Raw genomic sequence first — 20,427 nt, forward strand, 5'->3', positions numbered from 1 at the left:
ATTCATTTTTCTTTGCTTAATTTATTGTAGAACTCAAGTCAGAGCTGACAGTGACAGGTAGCCTCTTTCATGCCAATGAGTTACTGACCAAACTTAAAAAATGAAATAGACATAATCCACAATCTTTCTTTCACAAAAATAAAAGCGTGCTACATTTCACTTTCACCTTCATCCCTGAAACATTTTAAATAATTTTAGAAAAGAATTATCCAATCCTAAAAAATGAACTTTCCAGAAAACTGAGGCTCACCCTCTGCGCACCATTTATCTTGTCAAACTAGTGTTAATTTATCCCTCTCCTCATGGAGGAGGATTGTTACATTATGAGAGACGATCACGGCACATGGAGGTTCCCAGGTGTGACCACTCAACAGTCCCAATCCTGAGAGATATAGTCCTGTCTCCTCCCTCTCCCATCAATGCATGCTGTCTCAGACTCAGCCTCGCTTTTACACACAGATGGCAATGAGTACCTCAATTACAGAGCGTTTTTCTCATGCTCTTTCAGGTTTGTTCCTGTGCTCTCACCCTTTTCTAGATAATTCAATGCTTACACTTTCCACAGGGTCACTTAATAAAGCCCCACCTATTTTGAGTCCCATGAGGGCCTTGTTCCATGGACAACATGCCATCTGGCCAGGAACCAGGTTGGTTCGATGGTGCTGCTTGGCCATAAGGACTGACTCCCATCCCCATGGGAATCTCACCGGGTCCTGTGGGAACAAAAAGAAAGGATAAATTTTCAAATAAGCCAAAGGCAAAAGTTAGCCTAAAACATCTAATTTTCTCTTCTCATGAAGGGAATGCTTACGCATCTGAAGCATCTGCTGCTGTTGCTGCTGCTGCTGATGATGATGCTGCAACATTGGTCTCACACCTGGGATGCTACTGGACCGAAGAGGTATGGCGGGCATTGAGCCACCCATGGCAGGCCTGGGTAAAGAAGCATTATAATCCGTTCCTGGTCTCCCCATGGAGTTTGAATTCATAGGTTCCATTCGGCTGGCCTTTGAGTTTGGTAAGCCCCAGTCTCCCGAGGAAGGAGTCTGATTCACAGTCACATTTCTGTTTGGTCCACCTAAAACAGAAATTAGGTATTTTCCATATTAGAATGAAATTCTTCTTGTGTCATACAGGTACAGTCATTAGACACATGAGCCTTGACAAAAAAGTGCTTTGTCATTCTAAAAATAGGGCTGGCCAACTATTAAGACATTTCTAATAGGCCACCACAGGCACACCTTCACTGTACTGTGCTTCAGAGACACTGCGTTTTTTACAAATTGAAGGTTTGTGGCAACCCTATGTTGTCAGATGATGGTTAGCATGTTTTAGCAATAAAGTGTTTTTAAATTAAGGTACGTACATTTGTTTTTAGACATAATGCTATTGCACACTTAATATAGTATAGTGTAAACCTACCTTTTATATGCACTGGGAAATCAAAAAATTAACATGACTCGCTTTATTGTGATATTTACTTTATTGCAGTGGTCTGAAACAGAACCTGCAATACTGCTGAGGTATGCCTGTATTGCTATGTATTCATTACAGATTAGAAAATGTCTTGCGGGACTTCCCTGGGGCACAGGTTCAATCCCTGGTAGGAGAACTAAGATCCCACATGCCCCACAGCGCAGCCAACGAAAGAAAAAATGAAGAAAATGTCTTGGACTGAAAGTCTCCTTGAGAGTTGAAATCACCGAGACACAGAATAAATGAAGAAAACTCATGCAAGAAACATGCTACTTAATTAATTCCAATTAAGTATTTTAAATTTGCTTTTCCCAAAAGAAATTTTTAATCATTAATATTCATTAGAAATAACATATCAGGGACTTCCCTGGTGGCGCAGTGGTTGGGAATCCTCCTGCCAATGCAGGGGACACGGGTTCAAGCCCTGGTCCGGGAAGATCCCACATGTCGCGGAGCAGCAGCTAGGCCCATGAGCCACAACTACTGAGCCTGCCCTCTAGAGCCCGGGAGCCACAACTACTGAGTCCACGTGCTACAACTACCGAAGGCCACGCACCTAGAGCCCGTGCTCCGCAACAAGAGAATCCACAGCACTAAGAAGCCCACACACCGCAAAGAAGAGTAGCCCCCGCTTGCTGCAACTAGAGAAAGCCCACGCACAGCAATGAAGACCCAAGGCAGCCAAAAACAAATAAATGAAATTTTTTTTTAAAGAAAGAAAGAAATAACATACCTATGTTTGAGCCATAATTTTCCTGACTATCCATCATTCTTGGATTGCCACCCAACATGGGTTGCTTTGGTAACATGGGGAAAGCACCAATATTCTTTACTGGAGGGCTTGAGCCAACGGAAACAGGGCTGTCTAGAGACACTGCTCGGTTATATGGAGGACGAACAGATTGCACAGACTGTGGACTCCTCAAACCTGTTAAAAAACATAAAAGCACAAAACATAAATATCCTCTGATGATTCAGTACATAAATAATCAAGTACAAGACATAAATACCACCCACCCAAGAATGTCTTTCTTATCAAAATAAACATTGTCTTCCTTTACAAAATAAATAACTAAGCCCCCCCAAAAAAAGAAAGAAAAAGAAAAAAGAAAAAAAAAAAGCCTTGTATTCCAAATAAAGTAAAAAACAAGAGTCTCGGTGTTGGCTGAAGTATTAGGCACTGTTCTCTAGCCTGATATGGTCATTCATATTCTGCTTCCCTTAATAGTAAAAATTTTACCAATGTTTCAAACTCCTGGAAGTTCTTTAACATGCATATTTAAAGTTTAAAATTTTACAACTAAATGTAATCAGGTAAGTTGCCTTCTAATCAAGCAAGGAATAAAACAAAATTTCCTCCTAACCTTTCTCTTTTTGTTTTTTTCTAACCTATTTGATTGATCTAACTTTCCATTTCAGTTTCGGAAATAGTGCCACTAAAAATGAATAACCACCTTTCCAGATAATTGTGGATTATTCTTTTTCAATTGATACATATAATATATCCTGTTAAACTGATGAATCAAGAAACACTCAGCTATAGGAGAGAGGTTGGGTAAGAACCAGCAAACACCAAAGTAAGTTAGTGTCAAAGGACAGGTTTTGATTTGTTTTTTAATCCAATTCTCTGTGCCTAAGACAAATAAAGGTACTAGTAGGTACAGAGTACCTACTACTCACCTGCAGCAACCAGAGAAGAATATTTTCCTATAAGCCCTGTGATTACTGGCATCATACTAGTTAGAAATGGGAAACTGTCCAAAAAGCTTTTAAAATCACCTACATTATAAATTAGTAAAAGAAACTAAGGTGGAGTACACATTTTAAAGTTGGATCCTAGTTTTAATTAAGAGTACATACAGGTGTGTAGAAAAGTTCAAAGACAGCAAGAATAAAATCTAGTTCTTTCTTACCCAGAGAATTAGTTCCTGGAAACATTTGTTGCTTCGTTACCAGATTACTACCATTTGTGGATATGGAATTATTGTAGAAGTCAGAATTAGTCAGATCACCAAGAATAGCATCTAGATTATCCAAGTCTCCAGATCCCTGAAAATAATTTTTTTAATTAACCTGTGTACATTACTAGATACATAGGTATAAAACATACTCATCAGAGGAACAGAGACAAAATGGGAACAAGTAAAACCCAATAGTTACCTGAAATGGTAACACCCAACTTAGAGGCTAGCTAGCTGATTATGACCCCTATCCCTACACTACTTCCTTGAAAGTAAAAACAGTTGAAAATACTGAGATAAATCCATGGGTTTGGAGGTGCTTTCAAAGGGGCATTTTTTAATTTACCCTGTATGTTTGATTCTCAAACTGTAGGATATTTTCCAGCAAACAGTAGTCAGAATCATGAGCTGACAGAGATGTCTGCCTCTACACATACTTCTGAAAACATGTATGATTAATAATAAAAATTTTAAAATTTTTTTAAATAATAATAATAAAAATAAGCTTATGTTCAACAACATATTCATAGCTATGCTTTAAAAAGGGCTTTTGGGGCTTCCCTGGTGGCGCAGTGGTTGAGAGTCCGCCTGCCGATGCAGGGGACACGGGTTCGTGCCCCGGTCCGGGAGGATCCCACATGCCGCGGAGCGGCTGGGCCCGTGAGCCATGGCCGCTGAGCCTGCGCGTCTGGAGCCTGTGCTCCTCAACGGGAGAGGCCACAACAGTGTGAGGCCCACGTACCGCAAAAAAATAAAATAAAATAAAAATAAAAAGGGCTTTTTGGTCAATACATTTGGGAAACACTAAACAAAGTTTAAACAAAGTTAAATACACATCCTAACAATAGGACTTCTCCAAGACTTGAATTTTCTCAGATGCATAGTAACATCTTCCAGAATAGGGTTCCTCAAGAGGGGTCTGGGAAATGCTTGTATAGAATGTGATCATGTATATGAAACTTGATCTTAGGTAAAAATCAAAATTCCGTTGCCTAATACAGAAGGTTTTTCCCATTTCTACCATACACTTACTGACCCAATGTGCTCAGTCCAGTAATAAAAACTTCCATGAAAGATTTCAAATTGGCTACTAATGAGGTATAGTCACATTTGAAAGCATACCTATCTGATTATTTCTACACTGCATCCTAATACACTTTACTGATGCTCAGAAGAGCTACCAAAAAAGTGACAGCTCCAGATTAACTTCCATTAAATAAACCTAAAACAGAGGTAAGAATTTGTGTATAACACACTGTCTTTCTAACACAGAAATGCAATGCTGAAATACAATGCCTAAGCTGGAATATACAGAAGACAAGTTACCTCTTCATTTGTTTCTGTCTTAATTTTGGCGTCCTTCCCTTGACTTGAGCTCGGGATGGTGGAGCTGCTACACTGGCTCACTTTACTGTCTACGCTGCCTTCCACTTTGGGCTGTAGTTCTTTGGAGAGCGTGTCACTAGGATCATCCCTGTCCAGCAGGTACCTAAGCAGAGCATTATTTTCCTTTCTCTTAGGGCTTAGTTGCTCCTGCTTGACGTTTCCTTCTACACAAGACGTTGTACTGCTAGTGTCTTTCCCAGTGGCTTCGGCGGTAATCTTGGCTACCTCAGCCGGTGAATTCCCATTCTGCAGCAACTTGTGCAAAATCCGGTGCTTCTCTTGCAGCAGTGACCCGTGCATATTGGATGTGGAGGACACTCCTCCAGACGTCGAAGAGGAGACCCCAGAGGGGCTGGTGACACTAATGGAAGAGTCTTTACAACTTGAATCCAGGGGCGAGTTGGTCAAGGAGGAATGACCCCGGTCCTCAGAAGAACAGGTAAGTAACTGTAGTAATTTTTTGTGACCTTTGCTTTCCAGAGGACCCCGCTGATTCTCTGGCCCTTCCACACTGCTCTCCTTACTTTCTTTGTCATTGAGGTGATCTCTGCTATTTGACTGACACATTGAACTCTCCACTGGATTCTGGTCACAATACAAGCCTAGGGGACTCTTGGAATCTTGACTGTTCACTTTACTGGGTTGACTTACATTCATATTGGGAGAGTTATCCAATTTGGGACCTGGTGAAGACAGAGTAGATAAAAGAGAAGTCCCTACTCCCTCACTAATAGCTTGAAGGGCACTGAGAGAGCTGCTAGAAAAGCTGTGACTCCCAGTATTGCCAGAAGATCCCATGGGAGAGTGCACACCTGGATTTGGAGAAAAGTCAGGAAAAGAATTAGACTATCAGACGCTAAAACAACACACTACTTAACACTTCACAGTTTCTGTTTTAAAATGAATTAACTTTACAAGAATTACAGTGGTATGGAAAGAAAAGAATTACTGAAAAAGAAAAAAATAAAGAAAAGGAAATGTAACACAAATACCTGCAACAGGAGAAAACTGATGTGAGGCCATCTTTGGACTCCCACGATTACGAGGAGAAATCATAATATTCTGCTGGCTGGAGCCAAGACCAGGACTCCCATGTGGAGGGCTACTCATGTTGCGACCATAGTTGTTGTTCTGGTAGGAAGATGGTGACTGCATGCCTGGCCCAGCGTTCACTGAAGCTATGCTACCAGAAGGCCCATACCTGGCTCCACTCATCTGCCCCGTGGTGCCGGGCTCAGCCAAGCCGTAGGCCCTGCTGCTCAGCATCTGCAAGCCGGGGTTTGGCGACATGTTCATGCTGCCTACCGAACTGTTGCATCCAGCTGCTGGAGGTCTAATGCCTTGTCCAACAGGATTTGGGTTTGGTCTATACCCATTCTGTTCCCTGCAAAGAAACACAACAATGTTTTACTAAAAAAATTACAGGAATGTGTTAAAAGCCTGAATCAAATTTTTTATTTTTAAGGATGAAATAAGTGTCCCAGAAAACTTAACTTCTTAGGCGCCATTCCAATGCCTAGTGACAGTAACAATCTATACACTGATCAGTTATTAATCTAATAACATACTTTTAATAAGCCACAGAATCTAAATGAGTGACACCATCAGAGCACCACGAAGGGCCCAAAGCTATGTTAGTTGGAATGTCAGTGGGGCTTTACAAGAATTCCCATATACCAAGGGGTTAACCTGGGGGTGCCTGCAAATTACTCAAGATAATTAATGGGTGAATATCCTGCTCCTTCATGTGTTGTTCATTTACCATTAGCAACAGCAATAGTAACTATTTCTTCTTGAAGTCTACCTTCAAATTTTAAATTCATTCCTAAAAGCAATGTAATATATCATTAGAAATGAAAAGTAACAGAGGTAGTCAGATTTTATGTATTCTTTTATCCACCAGGCTTCCCATCCTCCAGCTTTCCCAGGAATTATTACTTAATGAACAAATCCTCATTTACACATAAAAATATAACCTTAAGGAAAACATACTTCAGGAATCTAAGTACACTTCACCAAACCCAACTACTGCCTGCTTTTCTTCTTAATTTTTCTCCCTTTTTACACTAATAATAAAGCATCTCGAGAACACTGCTGCATTTAATGAGAATACAAAGTAATCTATCATTACCTCTGAAGAAAGTGGGTTGAGACAAAGCCGTGACGATCATTTGTTACAGGATTTCGGAATAGTTTGCTTTTTGTTTGTGCAGTCACTATAGTGCCATCAGCCAAAGAGAATCGATACACTGGGGTTTCTGCATGGCCATGGATATAAGCTTTTGGAGAAAATATCCCATTACTAGTAACTACAACTGGCAAAACAAATGCATACAGGAGAAAACAGAAAGGAAATATACAAGTCCAACATTTTCAAAATCCAGTGAAAGACTGGACCCCACCAAAATAAGGCTAACATAAGAATGCTCAAGAATCATTTTCCTACCCCACACAGACAAAAACAACTATGGTCATGTATATACTTATTGCTCTATAGCACATCAAACACAATGACAAACAAGATCCAGAATTAACCTCCAAATTCTTTACCTTCTTGATAGTGACGCTTCTGGGACCATGACTGCCCATCATTAAGACTAAAAAATCTCTGAATACACCTTCGGATTATATCTTCAAAACCAGGCCTCATGGAAGATCTCAGTGAATTTGTATCTATGTTGACAACTTTTCCTATTAAACAGAAAATTGTCACTGTGTTTAATTTCATCACTGTGCATTATCAACTGCACTGACTTTAATTCTTTACTCTCATGGGCAAAAAAGGGCAGACCAAAACTGAAATTCATGTTGATGTCAAGAATTACTCCCAGTAATTCCCATTAAATTACCCATATTTTTGAAATGCACTTCTTTATGAAAAATGGATTTGAAGTTACAGAAAAGAAATACTAGCTTCTGATATGAAATGCTATTTGGAGAGAAAGACAGGTGCGTCTACATTTTTGTGTGTGTTTGAGGGATTTTAAGTGTCAAATACACCCAACTTAAATGCCCAGGGTTTTGATGAATCTCTCCTAGGGTTGTATAAGAAACATAAGGGACTCCCCTGGTGGCACAGTGCTTAAGAATCCACCTGTCAATGCAGGGGACACGGGTTCGAGTCCTGGTCCAGGAAGATCCCACATGCCGCAGAGCAACTAAGCCCATGCGCCACAACTAGTGAGCCTGAGTTCTAAAGCCAGCGAGCCACAACTACTGAGCCCATGTGCCACAACTACTGAAGCCCAGAGCCCGTGCTCCACAACAAGAGAAACCACCGCAATGAGAAGCCCACACACAACGAAGAGTAGCCCCAGCTCTCTGCAACTAGAGAAAGCCACGTGCAGCAAGAAAGACCCAACGCAGCCAAAAATAAATAAAATAAAAAATTAAATTAAATTAAATTTTTAAAAATAATAATATTATAAGAAACATAGGAAATAATCCATGCAAAGTATTCATTACAGTGTAGGCACTTCAATGATAGTGCAGGCTGTAGAAAGTTAACTTTTGTAAAAATTTTCAAAATGAACCAAACGTACACACATGCAAGTTTTTACCTGAAAGATCATGTCTAGTAATAAAGCTCTCAGGATTTGATGGAAATGCTCTTTCTCCTGTGGTAATGCGGCGTGCCACACAGATCATACAGGATTGCAAATCTACAATAGAAAATTTAACCAGGTAAGGATTATACTTAACCTTTGGATGTGTCTATTCAATAGGCAAGAAAGAACATGGAATTCAGTGGGAAGAATTACAACAATGGAAATTACAAAACTACAAGTTTGGCTGCTATTGTTTGATAATCACCACAAGCATGTGATGACTCTCACCTTCTCCTTCCTCCATCATAGCCCGTGGCTGGGACAGGGCAAAGCACTGCATTGTTTCATATTTCTGACGCATTTCAGGACTAGTGTTTATGTCTTCCAGAATGTCATGTGGTATTTTCATCAACATACGGCAATTAAATGTATGGCTTTTTTGTCGCTGGGTCTCATTTGCCCAGGTAACTCCATTAACTTTAGAAAACAAATTGAAAGGACTTTTTTAAAAGGTGGCAATTCAGTCCATGACTATCATCAAAAATTTAAGCTATAAATCAACTAAACTCCAATTTAAAAAAAAAAAGAAGCATTTAAGCTATATTTTCTCATTTTACATCTTCCACAGCAATTTCTACAATAACATTTCAAAGTGGCAATATATGAAACACTGGAATAATTTCAATTTCAAATTCAACAGGTATCTCACTTATATTTTGTAACTCACTGTATATCTTAGACCCATGAAACGTATACCAAACTCTAAATTTGTATTTGAAAATTTTCCTATTTACCACTTGCCCTGTTCTACATAAATCATCACTTGGCTTTCTAAAAGGTATATTCAATTTTCTAAGAAATGATCAAGAAAAAGAAATTTTTTTAACTTACTTAGAAAATACAGGGACTTCCCTGGTGGTCCAGGGCTAAGACTCCGTGCTCCCAATGCAGGGGGCCCAGGTTCGATCTCTGGCTCAGTGAACTAGATCCCACATGCCTCAACTAAAGATCCCCTGTGCCACAATGAAGATCCCGCATGTGGCAACAAAGATCCCACATGCCGCGACTAAAATCCAGCACAGCCAAACAAATAAATAAATATTTTTTTTAAAAAAGGAAGATACATATTAAAAGCCTACCTGTAGATTTCGGCAAGTTTTTAAGAAAATCCTTTCTGTCTTCTTCATGCAAGATATTGTAGACACTTGTGTTAACCAGGTCCTCTTGCTTATATTGCAGGTACTGGGTGACATTTTCTGACACAAATACAATGTTTCCTTCACGATTCACCACAAACAGGAAGCCATCCAATGCCTGAAGTGGGATATGTTAATATTGGCTATTATGGACTGAATTGTATCCCCTCCCCCACCAAAACTCGTGTGTTGAAGCCCTAAACCTCAATGTGGCTGTATTTGGAGAAAAGGCCTTTCAGGACATAATTAAGGTTAAATGAGGTCATAAGGGTAGCTCTAATCCAACAGGACTGGTGTTCTTATGAGAAGAGAGACAGACACCAGAAATGCACACACACAGAGAAAAGGTCACATGAAGACACAAGGAGAAGGCAGCCATTTACAAGCCAAGGAGAGAGGTAGGTCTCAGGAGAAACCAAGCCTGCCAACACCTTGATCTTGGACTTCCAGCCTCCAGAACTGCAAGAAATAAATTTCTGTTGTCTAAGACACACAGTCTGTGGTATTTTGTTATGGCAGCCTTAGCAGAATAAGACACCAGCCTTAGTACTAAATAGAATTTGAAAAAAAACCTCTTGATTTAACAACTATAAGCCATCATTTCTATTAACATTAGCACCATCAATACAGGGGTGTATGAAAAAGACAATCTGAAAAGATGACAGTAAAGACAAAATCTGAATTAACATCTAATCTAGTTTTTTGAAGAATTACTTCTTCAAAGGAGTTTTTAAAACTATGAAAAATCATCCTTAGTGCTTCCCATTTTTCCATTTGCTATCAAGTCAAGCTACAGGAACTATACCACTCCTTAGTGAGAATTTACAAAGAGGAACTCAACTGATTAACTAAAAAGTAGCTGGAACAAACTAATTGGAACAAAAACAGTTGATAGTGAACATGAATAAAGGGCTTCAGGTCATGACTTAAAAAGAAACATTCTGGGGGGCTTCCCTGGTGGCGCAGTAGTTGAGAGTCTGCCTGCCGATGCAGGGGACGCGGGTTCGTGCCCCGGTCCGGGAAGATCCCACATGCCGCGGAGCGGCTGGGCCCCTGAGCCATGGCCGCTGAGCCTGTGCTCCGCAACAGGAGAGGTCACAACATTGAGAGGCCCGCATACCACAAAAAAAAAAAAAGAGAGAAAGAAACATTCTGTAAGTGCTATAGCTTAACTCAAGCTATTTAAGACAACTACTTACAAAAAACATGTATTTTAAGTCTTAAAACTTCCTCCAAAATATAAAACTGTAGTGTGCCATACTATCAATTATGCAAAAATACACAAAAAAGTCTGAGCTAAAATATGCCCAAATGCATTTTTATTGGGGGGGGGGAGGGCGCCACAGGACCTCATGAGTTATGTATATTTTAAATATAAGAGCATTTTATCATCATATTCAGAATACTGAGTTCTACCTCATGAAAAGAAACATTTTCTTTTTGCTCTCATATCCTAGCCAAAATTTTCTTTCTTTCTTTCTAAATCAACACAGCTTATCGTATGGCTAGAACCTTATACTTGCCTGAAGTAAAAGTGGTCCTAAGGAGTCTTTATCAATAACTCCTTGTCCTGTGGAAGACACATCAGCTTTCTGAACATCATCATCACTGGAAATAGCTTTTCCTGAAAAGACATAAGGCAATACTACAAATAGCATATATATCAGTTATAGATTAAATCCACCTTCAAACTGTTCCCCGAACAGACACAGAGAGACACGCTCACAGATGTGCATAAGCATATACACATTTCCTGATAAGAAAATGATGCTACGGTTTTTAAAGGTTAAAATTAAACTTCCGAGTTACCCAGGAGGACAGAAGATACTCTAAATTTTCTTTCCCTACTAAATGTACTATCCCATTGCTTCCTGAAAGGGAACTAACAAGTGACAGGGTGAGCAACACTGGTCTTCTTCCAATTCTGGTAACTGTTTCCTAAAGAGCAAAGCTGGTCAACTCATCTGTCCATCTAGCCCCACAGAGGCTAGCCCTCAAGGAGCAGCAGTTCCCACCTAAGCAACAGGTAGCAAAAGGCAAATGTGAACAGTTAACAAGTTCCTTCTAAAAGACTTGAGTGTTTTCTTACTTTGTATTACCTTGCTCTTTTATTTGACGTATCTGTCTTACTGTTTCCTTTAAAATTGCACATTTATCTGGTTTGACATTGAAATTGTCAATATCACTAAGATTAGCAGATATCAGTTCAGCCAATTCTTCAATATATTTACTCTCCTGCTCCCGTCTCCACTTTTCACCACTGCAGGTAAGGCTGGGGGGGAGGGGAAAAGGCCATAAATATATCTATCACAAAAGAGCTATGAGCAGACTCAGTGCCTACACAACACTATTATACTCACATATAAACAAACTAAATTCAGCCCATGAAGACTACCAAAACATTGTCTTGGAGACCTAGTACAATACAGTTGAAATTCATGCAAACCTAAATTCAAGTCCACCTACTGTTAGCCTAGTGGCCTTAGGCATTAGTCTCTTATTTCATCATCTGGAAAATGGGGATAAATAGTCTTTACCACAAAGAGACAATAAAATTAACAAATAATAAAAACAGTAATAGCTACTTATTAATTATGAGGTTTTATGAATTATAGGTTGTTTTTTATTTTGCAACCATCACAATGAAATTCAAGTGATATTGACCTTGGCAAATACTAAAAAAGCTATGAAGTATCACTGCATAAAACAGAATATTTTATTTCTATTTTTTAAACTTCTAACTTCATTCAGGAAAAGAATGATGAAACCTCACAAATGCCAAAATATCAACTTATAACATGTTCTTAAAGGATACTACAGATTCTTACTTGTAATAATCTTGTCTATCTATTCCTAACTCTTACGTTCTCTATTGAGAAATGCTTCTTACAATATCACAGTTAGTATAATATTCTCATTTCTATCTGAATCAGCCATAAAGCCTCTATTATAACAAAAGAATGTCCCCATCTCATCACTGTACCACTGTACTTACTACAAAGCAAAATTATATTATTTAAACAAAAACAAACAAATCTAACCAGAAAATGCAAATAAAGAAAGCTGAAATGTTATCTTCAAAACAAATAAAGGCAGGGGAGGCGGCCTTGGTGAAGTATCAGGAAATAAACTGCTTACCCTTGTCCTGGAGTATCACATGGCAACTTGCGTTTTCGTGAATCAGGGGCCAGTGGATCCAAGGAGTTTTCTCCTAATCCACTCATCATGAATATACATCAGCAACTAAGAAAGAATAATAAGATACAAACATTATAAAATATTCATGACTCTCATAAAGGTGTCATATGCTTGAATGGCTGCATTTTGTAATTCATCACTGCTTCCCCTAAATGGTTAGATAATTCTCAAAATTCTTTATAGTACACAACTGTTCTGAAGACCTCAAGAGTTCATATTCCAGTTTAATTATGCATAATGTCCATCCAACCCCAGGACAAATGTTTCTCAAGACTGAGTAAAAATGCGTATATTGAATACATCACAAAGCACAAGGCATCTTCTGCATAGTCAATAAGAAAAAGAGACTGTCAACTCTCCAACTGATAAAATCCTAAATTTTACTTATACACAGATAAGATCTTATCTTGTCAATTGGTAAGAAATCTTCAAATGATAAATATCTAAATTATTTTCAGGCTATTTTCAAGGTAGCACATTTCTTCCTTAGACCATTTCTTTAGTATTTATCATCCAATGTGTTTTTCTTCTGCTGCTCCAAAATAAACTGAGATTGTGTAACTAACATGTAAACTCCAATACATTCTGCTTACAAATTAGATGTACAACAATAAAACTCCAGGTGGGAGGATTTTGACAAGATCCACAGAACAACAATTATTTTAATATTAACTGATGGAAATATAATATGCCTTAGTTAAAGTTGCATTGATTAAAAAAATAAATAGGCTATTTCTTGTTGAAAAAAGAACAGATTTTAATACTCAGTGGCTCATAATTTTAAGACATCTACTAAGCCTTCACTTAACAAGAATTTTGTCTTAAATTCTTGTTTACGAAGACAATCAATGCTATAAAGAATTCCAACTCAACGGAGAAGTTCAAACACTCCAAACTACTTTTTCTTCATTTGTTAAAATGCATCTTGCATTCCATCTAGTCTGAGGCATATATTGAAGGACATAAATTTCCACTAGGTGGCACAATACTGCCAGGATGAGACATTAATAGAAATGCACAATTTTACACAAGATCCTGATCAAACTTAAAATATGTAGCTTTAAAAAATCAAAATCGGAAGTTTTAGATTACATTATCTTTCAGATGTCCTAGGTATGAATTAAATACCAACGAAATTTATTCTACCAATAATTTTGATAGTAAAATGTAAAGGCTGAAAAGCTGATACGTTTTAAGAACTTGGTGTGGGTTTTTTTCTCACAACATAAGTTAAAATAAAAGAGAAAAGAACTTAAAATAACTTTCATTAATGTGGCTTATTTATTTACTTATTTATTTATTTATTTACTTTTGGCTGTGTTGGGTCTTCATTGCTGTGCACAGGCTTTTCTCTGGTTGCAGTGAGCGGGGGCTACTCTTCGTTGCGGTGCACCGGCGTCTCACTGCAGTGGCTTCTCTTGTTGCAGAGCACAGGCTCTAGGTGCATGGGCTTTGGTAGTTGTGGCTCGCGGGCTCTAGAGCGCAGGCTCAGTAGCTGTGGCGCACGGGCTTAGCTGCTCTGCAGCATGTGGGATCTTCCCAGACAAGGGCTGGAACCCGTGTTCCCTGCACCAGCAGGCAGATTCTTAACCACTGCACCACCAAGAAAGCCCCCACTAACGTGGCTTAATGTCATGATTTTAAAGTGTAACCACGGGGACGTCCCTGGTGGTGGAGTGGATAAGACTCTGCGCTCCCAATGCAGGGGGCCCAGGTTCAATCCCTGGTCAGGGAACTAAATCCCACATGCATGCTGCAACTAAGAGTTTGCATGCCACAACTAAGGAGCCAGCATGCCACAACTAAGGAGCCCATGTGCTGCAACCAAGGAGCCCTGGAGCCACAACTAAGGAGCCTCCCTGCCAGAACTCTAAGGAGCCTGCTTGCCACAACTAAGACCCGATGCAACCAAATAAATTTTTAAAAATAAAATTTAAAAATAAAGTATAACCAGATCCCACAATGCCACAATACTATATTCTTCAAAAATGACAATGTCATAAAAGACAGAGTCTTTAAGTATTCCAGATTAAAGGAAGCTAAAGGAGAAATGACAATTAAATGCAATATTTGATCCTATACTGGATCCTGTACTAGAGGGGGAAAATGCTATAAACGACACCATTGGATCAACTACCAAAATTTAGAATATGGACAATAGATAAAAGTATTTTACCAATGTTAAATTTACTGAAGTTTATTTCTGTACTGTGGTTATTTAAGATACTATCCCTATTCTTAGTATTTAGGACAAAAAAGCCATTATGTACACAAAGGACCCTCCAATGTTTGGGGGGGGGTGGATTACATACAAGTGAGTGAGTGAGTAACAGAAGAGGGAAAGGGAAGGGAAGAAGAGAAAAAGAAAGGAGGCCAGCAAATTGTTGACACTGGTTGAATCTCAGCTGGGCAGAAATTTTAAAATTCTTTGTACTATTCTTTCTCTTGTAACTTTGCTTTAACTTTAAAATTATTTCCAAATAAAGTTAAAAGTATGTTCACCTTTTCGGATCCACCATCTGTGGTGGCACGGCCACCAATATGCAGATTTTCATGAAGACCCTGACGGGGAAGACCATCACTCTCGAGGTCAAACCCTCGGATACAACAGAAAACGTAAAGACCAAGATCCAGGACAAGGAAGGAATTCCTCCTGACCAGCAAAGACTGATCTTTGCTGGCAAGCAACTAGAAGATGGATGTACTTTGTCTGACTACAACATTCAAAAGAAGTCCACTCTTTATCTTGTGTTGAGACTTCATGGTGGTGCTAAGGAAGAAGTCGTCTTACGCCACTCCCAAGAAGAACAAGCATAAGACAAAGAAGGTTAAACCGGCTGTCCTGAAATACTATAAGGTGTATGAGAATGGCAAAATCAGTCGCCTTCGTCCGGAGTGCCCTTCAGATTAATGTGGTGTTGGAGTTTTTATGGCCAGCCACTTTGACAGACGTTATTGTGGCAAATGTGGTCTGACCTATTGTTTCAACAAACCAGAAGACAAGTGATTGTATATTGGTTAATAAAAGACATGAACTAATGAACTAACGTTTAAATGTTGAGTTTTATTCCAGTGATTTTAAAAGTGGGTTTTAAGCATCAAATTAATCGCACTATTTTCTTAGGTAACCTGTACTTGGCAGAATTATGTTGTATTTGATACCAGCTGTCTAGATACAGGCCAGTTTCTTTGTACCTCAGCAGTATTGACATTTTTGACTGATAATTCTTGGTTGCAGGGACTTTCCTGTGTATCATAGGGTGATGAACAGCATCCCTGGTCTGTCTGTACCCACTCGCTGCCAGTAGCACACCAACCCTCCCCACAACCAAAAGTATCCAGACACTGCCAAATGACCCCTGGGGGTGGGGAGGAATCTCCCCCATCCCCAGATTGAGAAACATTGGTTTGTGTGAATTGGTATTATAACCTTGCCTAAAAAGAAGCTACAATGTATTGATACTTGTTTCCTACAAAGGAAGTTTAAAGGCAGCAGAGCTCTCAAGTTACCAGTTAAAAAATTCATCTGCATATGGCTGGTTCTCTATGTGGTACAACAGAAACTAACACAGTATTGTGAAGCAATTATACTCCAATAAAGATCTATTAAGGGGCTTCCCTGGTGGTGCAGTGGTTGAGAGTCCGCCTGCCTATGCAGGGGACACGGGTTCGTGCCCCAGTCCGGGAGGATCCCACGTGCCGCGGAGCGGCTGGGCCCGTGAGCCGTGGCCGCTGAGCCTGCGCGTCCAGAGCCTGTGCTCCTTAACGGAAGAGGCCACGGCAGTGAGAGGCCCGTGTACCGCAAAAAAAAGATCTATTAAAAAAAAAAAGTATGTTCAGTTTTGATTTCCAATTTTCATATTTAAAAAGAAAAAGCGATTCCTTAAGAACAGAAACAGAACACTGTAAAGCAACTATACTCCAATAAAAATTAGTTTTTAAAAAAACAGAAATAGAGTAGCCACGTCTCAATACAATTAGTTTTATACTTGTTTCATTCAAAGGTTATTTTTAAGTTGAGTGGCCAACCATCCAGTGAATAATAGCATTTTATTTTAAAAATATAATTACTCCACATTCTAGATATTATTTCCTTACTTTGACTTTAAACATAAGCTGAATCCTCAAAACTGAGTAATGAACTCTTTAGTGGATAACAGCATTTAATTTGAAAGACATAAATTATTCTGTGTTCTCAGTATTATTCCCTTACTTTGCTGTTACACATAAGCTGAATCTCCAGTACAGTTTAAGGTGCCTAGTATAAGAGGTGATCAATAAGTATGCCTTGAAAAGTACTGAGTAAATGGAATATTCAACTTATCAAGTCATGTTTTATAAAACAGCTTTTCCTCCATTCTGATTTCTATAAAAGTTCAAAGGTTACCTTAAACTTTTAAAATTTTTACTGCTATGGTTGATATAGATGTCACTGAAATGAATTTTAGAGACATAAATTACATCAATAGAGAATCAAAACCATGACAATCTTAGTATGAAAAAAAATAATCACAATTATCATGTAAACCAGAAATACATACATGTCATTCATGTTAAGTCAATGTTTATGTGCATAGAAGAGAAACCTAAATATGTCTACCTATGTCCAAATACACGTGGTTCCTTCTCTTGATGTGGCAGAACAACAAGCTATAACATGCACATGACTGTGCAGTCTACATGCTACCAAGTTTACTCTTTCACAGAGTCCAGTGATCTCTAGTAACAGAGGTAATTATCCAGAAATGTACTAATGCAAGATCCGAATTTAAAAACATAGTAGTGGGACCTCCCTGGTAGGTCCACTGGGTAAGAATCCACGCTCCCAATGCAGGGGGCCCAGGTTCGATCCCTGGTCGGGGAACTAGATTCCACACGCATGCTGCAACTACGAGTTCGTGTGCTGCAACTAAAGATCCCGTGTGCCACAACTAAGACCCGGCACAGCCAAAATAAATACACACATACATACATACATATTTTAAAAATAGAAAAATATGGCTTCCCTGGTGGCGCAGTGGTTGAGAATCCGCCTGCCGATGTAGGGGACACGGGTTCGTGCCCTGGTCCGGGAAGATCCCACATGCCGCGGAACGGCCGGGCCCATGAGCCGTGGCCGCTGAGCCTGTGCGTCCTGAGCCTATGCTCCTCAACGGGAGAGGCCACAACAGTGAGAGGCCCGCGTACCACAAAAAAATATATAAATAAATAAAAATTAAAAATAAAATAAAAAAATAAAAAATAAAAACACGGCAGTGGTATTTACTCAAACATGAAGATATCAATATAACTATTTAAGATATAAAATAATTTTCACATTCTATTTTTTCAGGAACAGGTTTGACAGATTTGTTTTTCTAGCTCTTAGATAGGGACAAACCTTGGTACTACAATCACTGTACCATGCCTAAAGAACCACATGATGTCCAAGTTTGAATGACAAAATACTGTATAACAAAAAAACAAAGTAGAATAAATACATCCTTTAAATTTCATTTGGCTGAATAAAATGTTCAACATTAGAAATAATAAACAGAAGCATTTCCCACACCCCCCAAAAAATAGTTTCAGCATATACAATAATATAATGATTCCTGAGCACAGATGACTATGACAAACTCTTTACGTAGTTTTCTATTTATTTGGCATTAATATTAGTTATGAACATAAAAAATTATAAATAGCATTTGTTTTACTTGCCAAGTCTGTTGTCTACTCACTGGCAGAGCCAGACTCAAACTATATTTATCTGGGGGGATATATTATCTAGTTAGGTAAATTATTCTTTTGAAGGTATGAAAGGTAAATGCTTAGCATATACACACTAAATCTAGACCATTTTCAGTCACTAGTCAAGAATCAGGGTGTGGGGCTTCCCTGGTGGCGCAGTGGTTGAGAATCTGCCTGCTGATGCAGGGGACACGGGTTCGTGCCTCGGTGGTCTGGGAAGATCCCACATGCCGCGAAGCAGCTGGGCCGGTGAGCCATGGCCGCTGAGCCTGCGCGTCTCCGTAACAGGAGAGGCCACAGCAGTGAGACGCCCACATACCGCAAAAAAAAAAAAAAGAATTAGGGTGTGAGAGGGGGACAGAACACGTACCAGGTCCATGAGTAGATCAATTTCCCCCTCCCCAAGAAGTTCAAAAGGTTAAGAAACACAGATCAGTAACTGTACAGCTTACATTTTTACATCTTAAATTACAACCCATCTAGTTTGAAGAATATATGGAATTGGTAAAATCTACATTCAAATGGGAAATAATATAGCACGAGTCTCCCAGTATCTCTGACTATAAGAACAGTCTATTAATATTGAGCCCCTTCTAAATTATGATTCCTTACAATTAAAGATTATCATCTACACAGTTTGAGTAGAAAAGAAATTAGGACCACAATATATACCTGCCCTACCCCTGGGCAACCTGTACTCTTATCCAATAGTGAGGTGCATACATGTATTTATGTGTGTGTGTGCACGTTTTTTTTTCTACATCTTTATTGGAGTATAATTGCTTCACAATACCGTGTTAGTTTCTGTTGCACAACAAAGCGCATCAGTCATATGCATACACATGTCCCCATATCCCCTCCCCTCTTGAGCCTCCCTCCCACCCTCCCTATCCCACCCCTCTAGGTCATCACAAAGCACCGAGCTGATCTCCCTGTGCTATGCTGCTGCTTCTCACCAGCCAACTATTTTACATTCCGTAGTGTATATACGTCGATGCTACTCTCACTTCACCCCAGCTTCGCCCTCCCACCCCATGTCATCAAGTCCATTCTCTATGTTTACCTCTTTATTCCCTGCCCTGCAACTGGGTTCATCAGTACCATTTTTTTAAGAGTCCATATATATGTGTTAGCATACAGTATTTGTTTTTCTTTCTGACTTACTTCACTCTGTATGACAGACTCTAGGTCCATCCACCTCACTACAAATAACTCAATTTCATTTCTTTTTATGGCTGAGTAATATTCCATTGTATATATGTACCACATCTTCTTTATCCACTCATCTGTCGATGGACATTTAGGTTGGTTCCATGTCCTGGCTATTGTAAATGGTGCTGCAATGAACACTGTGGTGCATGTCTCTTTCTGAATTATGGTTTTCTCAGGGTATATTCCCAGTAGTGGGATTGCTGGGTCATATGGTAGTTCTATTTTTAGTTTTTTAAGGAACCTCCATACTGTTTTCCATAGTGGTTATATCAATTCACATTCCCACCAACAGTGTAGGAGGGTTCCCTTTTCACCACACCCTTTCCAGCATTTATTCTTTCTAGCTTTTTTGATAATGGCCATTCTGACCAGTGTGAAGCGATACCTCATTGTAGTTTTAATTTGCATTGCTAATGAAGAGATGTCCCCCAACTGATTGTTAAACTGGAGATACACCTCAAGCACACTTCCAGGTGAATTGGATCCAAAGACCCAAAATGTATTCTATCCTTCAATGTGAATTCGACTGTCTAGATCCTTGAGCCATTTTTACAATTATTTTCCTTGTATAAAATGTTTCTACTTAAAAGTTCTATGCTATAGTAAAACATATTAATATGACAATACACACTTTAAGATTACATTTAAGCAACATATTCTATACAACGACTTTAATACAGAATAACAGCAATTCACAATAAATTCAATGCTCTCAAAATA

General features: G+C 39.1%; 1 protein-coding gene and 1 pseudogene across 8 annotated transcripts in view; one reads left to right on the plus strand and one right to left on the minus strand.

Moving 5' to 3' along the window:
- NCOA3 (nuclear receptor coactivator 3) overlaps positions 1–20,427 on the minus strand; it is a 131,431-nt gene that overhangs the window by 24,686 nt on the left and 86,318 nt on the right. For all 8 annotated transcript variants that reach the window (XM_067013512.1, XM_067013510.1, XM_067013506.1 and 5 more), the window contains 14 exons: positions 12,706–12,810; positions 11,667–11,839; positions 11,091–11,191; positions 9,511–9,685; positions 8,660–8,848; positions 8,384–8,485; positions 7,374–7,514; positions 6,955–7,102; positions 5,816–6,207; positions 4,764–5,635; positions 3,390–3,525; positions 2,210–2,404; positions 812–1,078; positions 587–713 (listed from right to left, as the gene is read on the minus strand). In XM_067013512.1, the coding sequence (XP_066869613.1) occupies positions 587–713; positions 812–1,078; positions 2,210–2,404; positions 3,390–3,525; positions 4,764–5,635; positions 5,816–6,207; positions 6,955–7,102; positions 7,374–7,514; positions 8,384–8,485; positions 8,660–8,848; positions 9,511–9,685; positions 11,091–11,191; positions 11,667–11,839; positions 12,706–12,794 (3,107 nt within the window). In that variant the 5' untranslated portion in view covers positions 12,795–12,810. The remainder of the gene's footprint in view (positions 1–586; positions 714–811; positions 1,079–2,209; positions 2,405–3,389; positions 3,526–4,763; positions 5,636–5,815; positions 6,208–6,954; positions 7,103–7,373; positions 7,515–8,383; positions 8,486–8,659; positions 8,849–9,510; positions 9,686–11,090; positions 11,192–11,666; positions 11,840–12,705; positions 12,811–20,427) is intronic.
- LOC131741680 (ubiquitin-ribosomal protein eS31 fusion protein-like) lies at positions 15,307–15,806 on the plus strand (annotated as a pseudogene).

The sequence above is a fragment of the Kogia breviceps genome, chromosome 14 (genome assembly GCF_026419965.1).
Source record: "Kogia breviceps isolate mKogBre1 chromosome 14, mKogBre1 haplotype 1, whole genome shotgun sequence".
NCBI classification, from domain to species: domain Eukaryota; kingdom Metazoa; phylum Chordata; class Mammalia; order Artiodactyla; family Physeteridae; genus Kogia; species Kogia breviceps.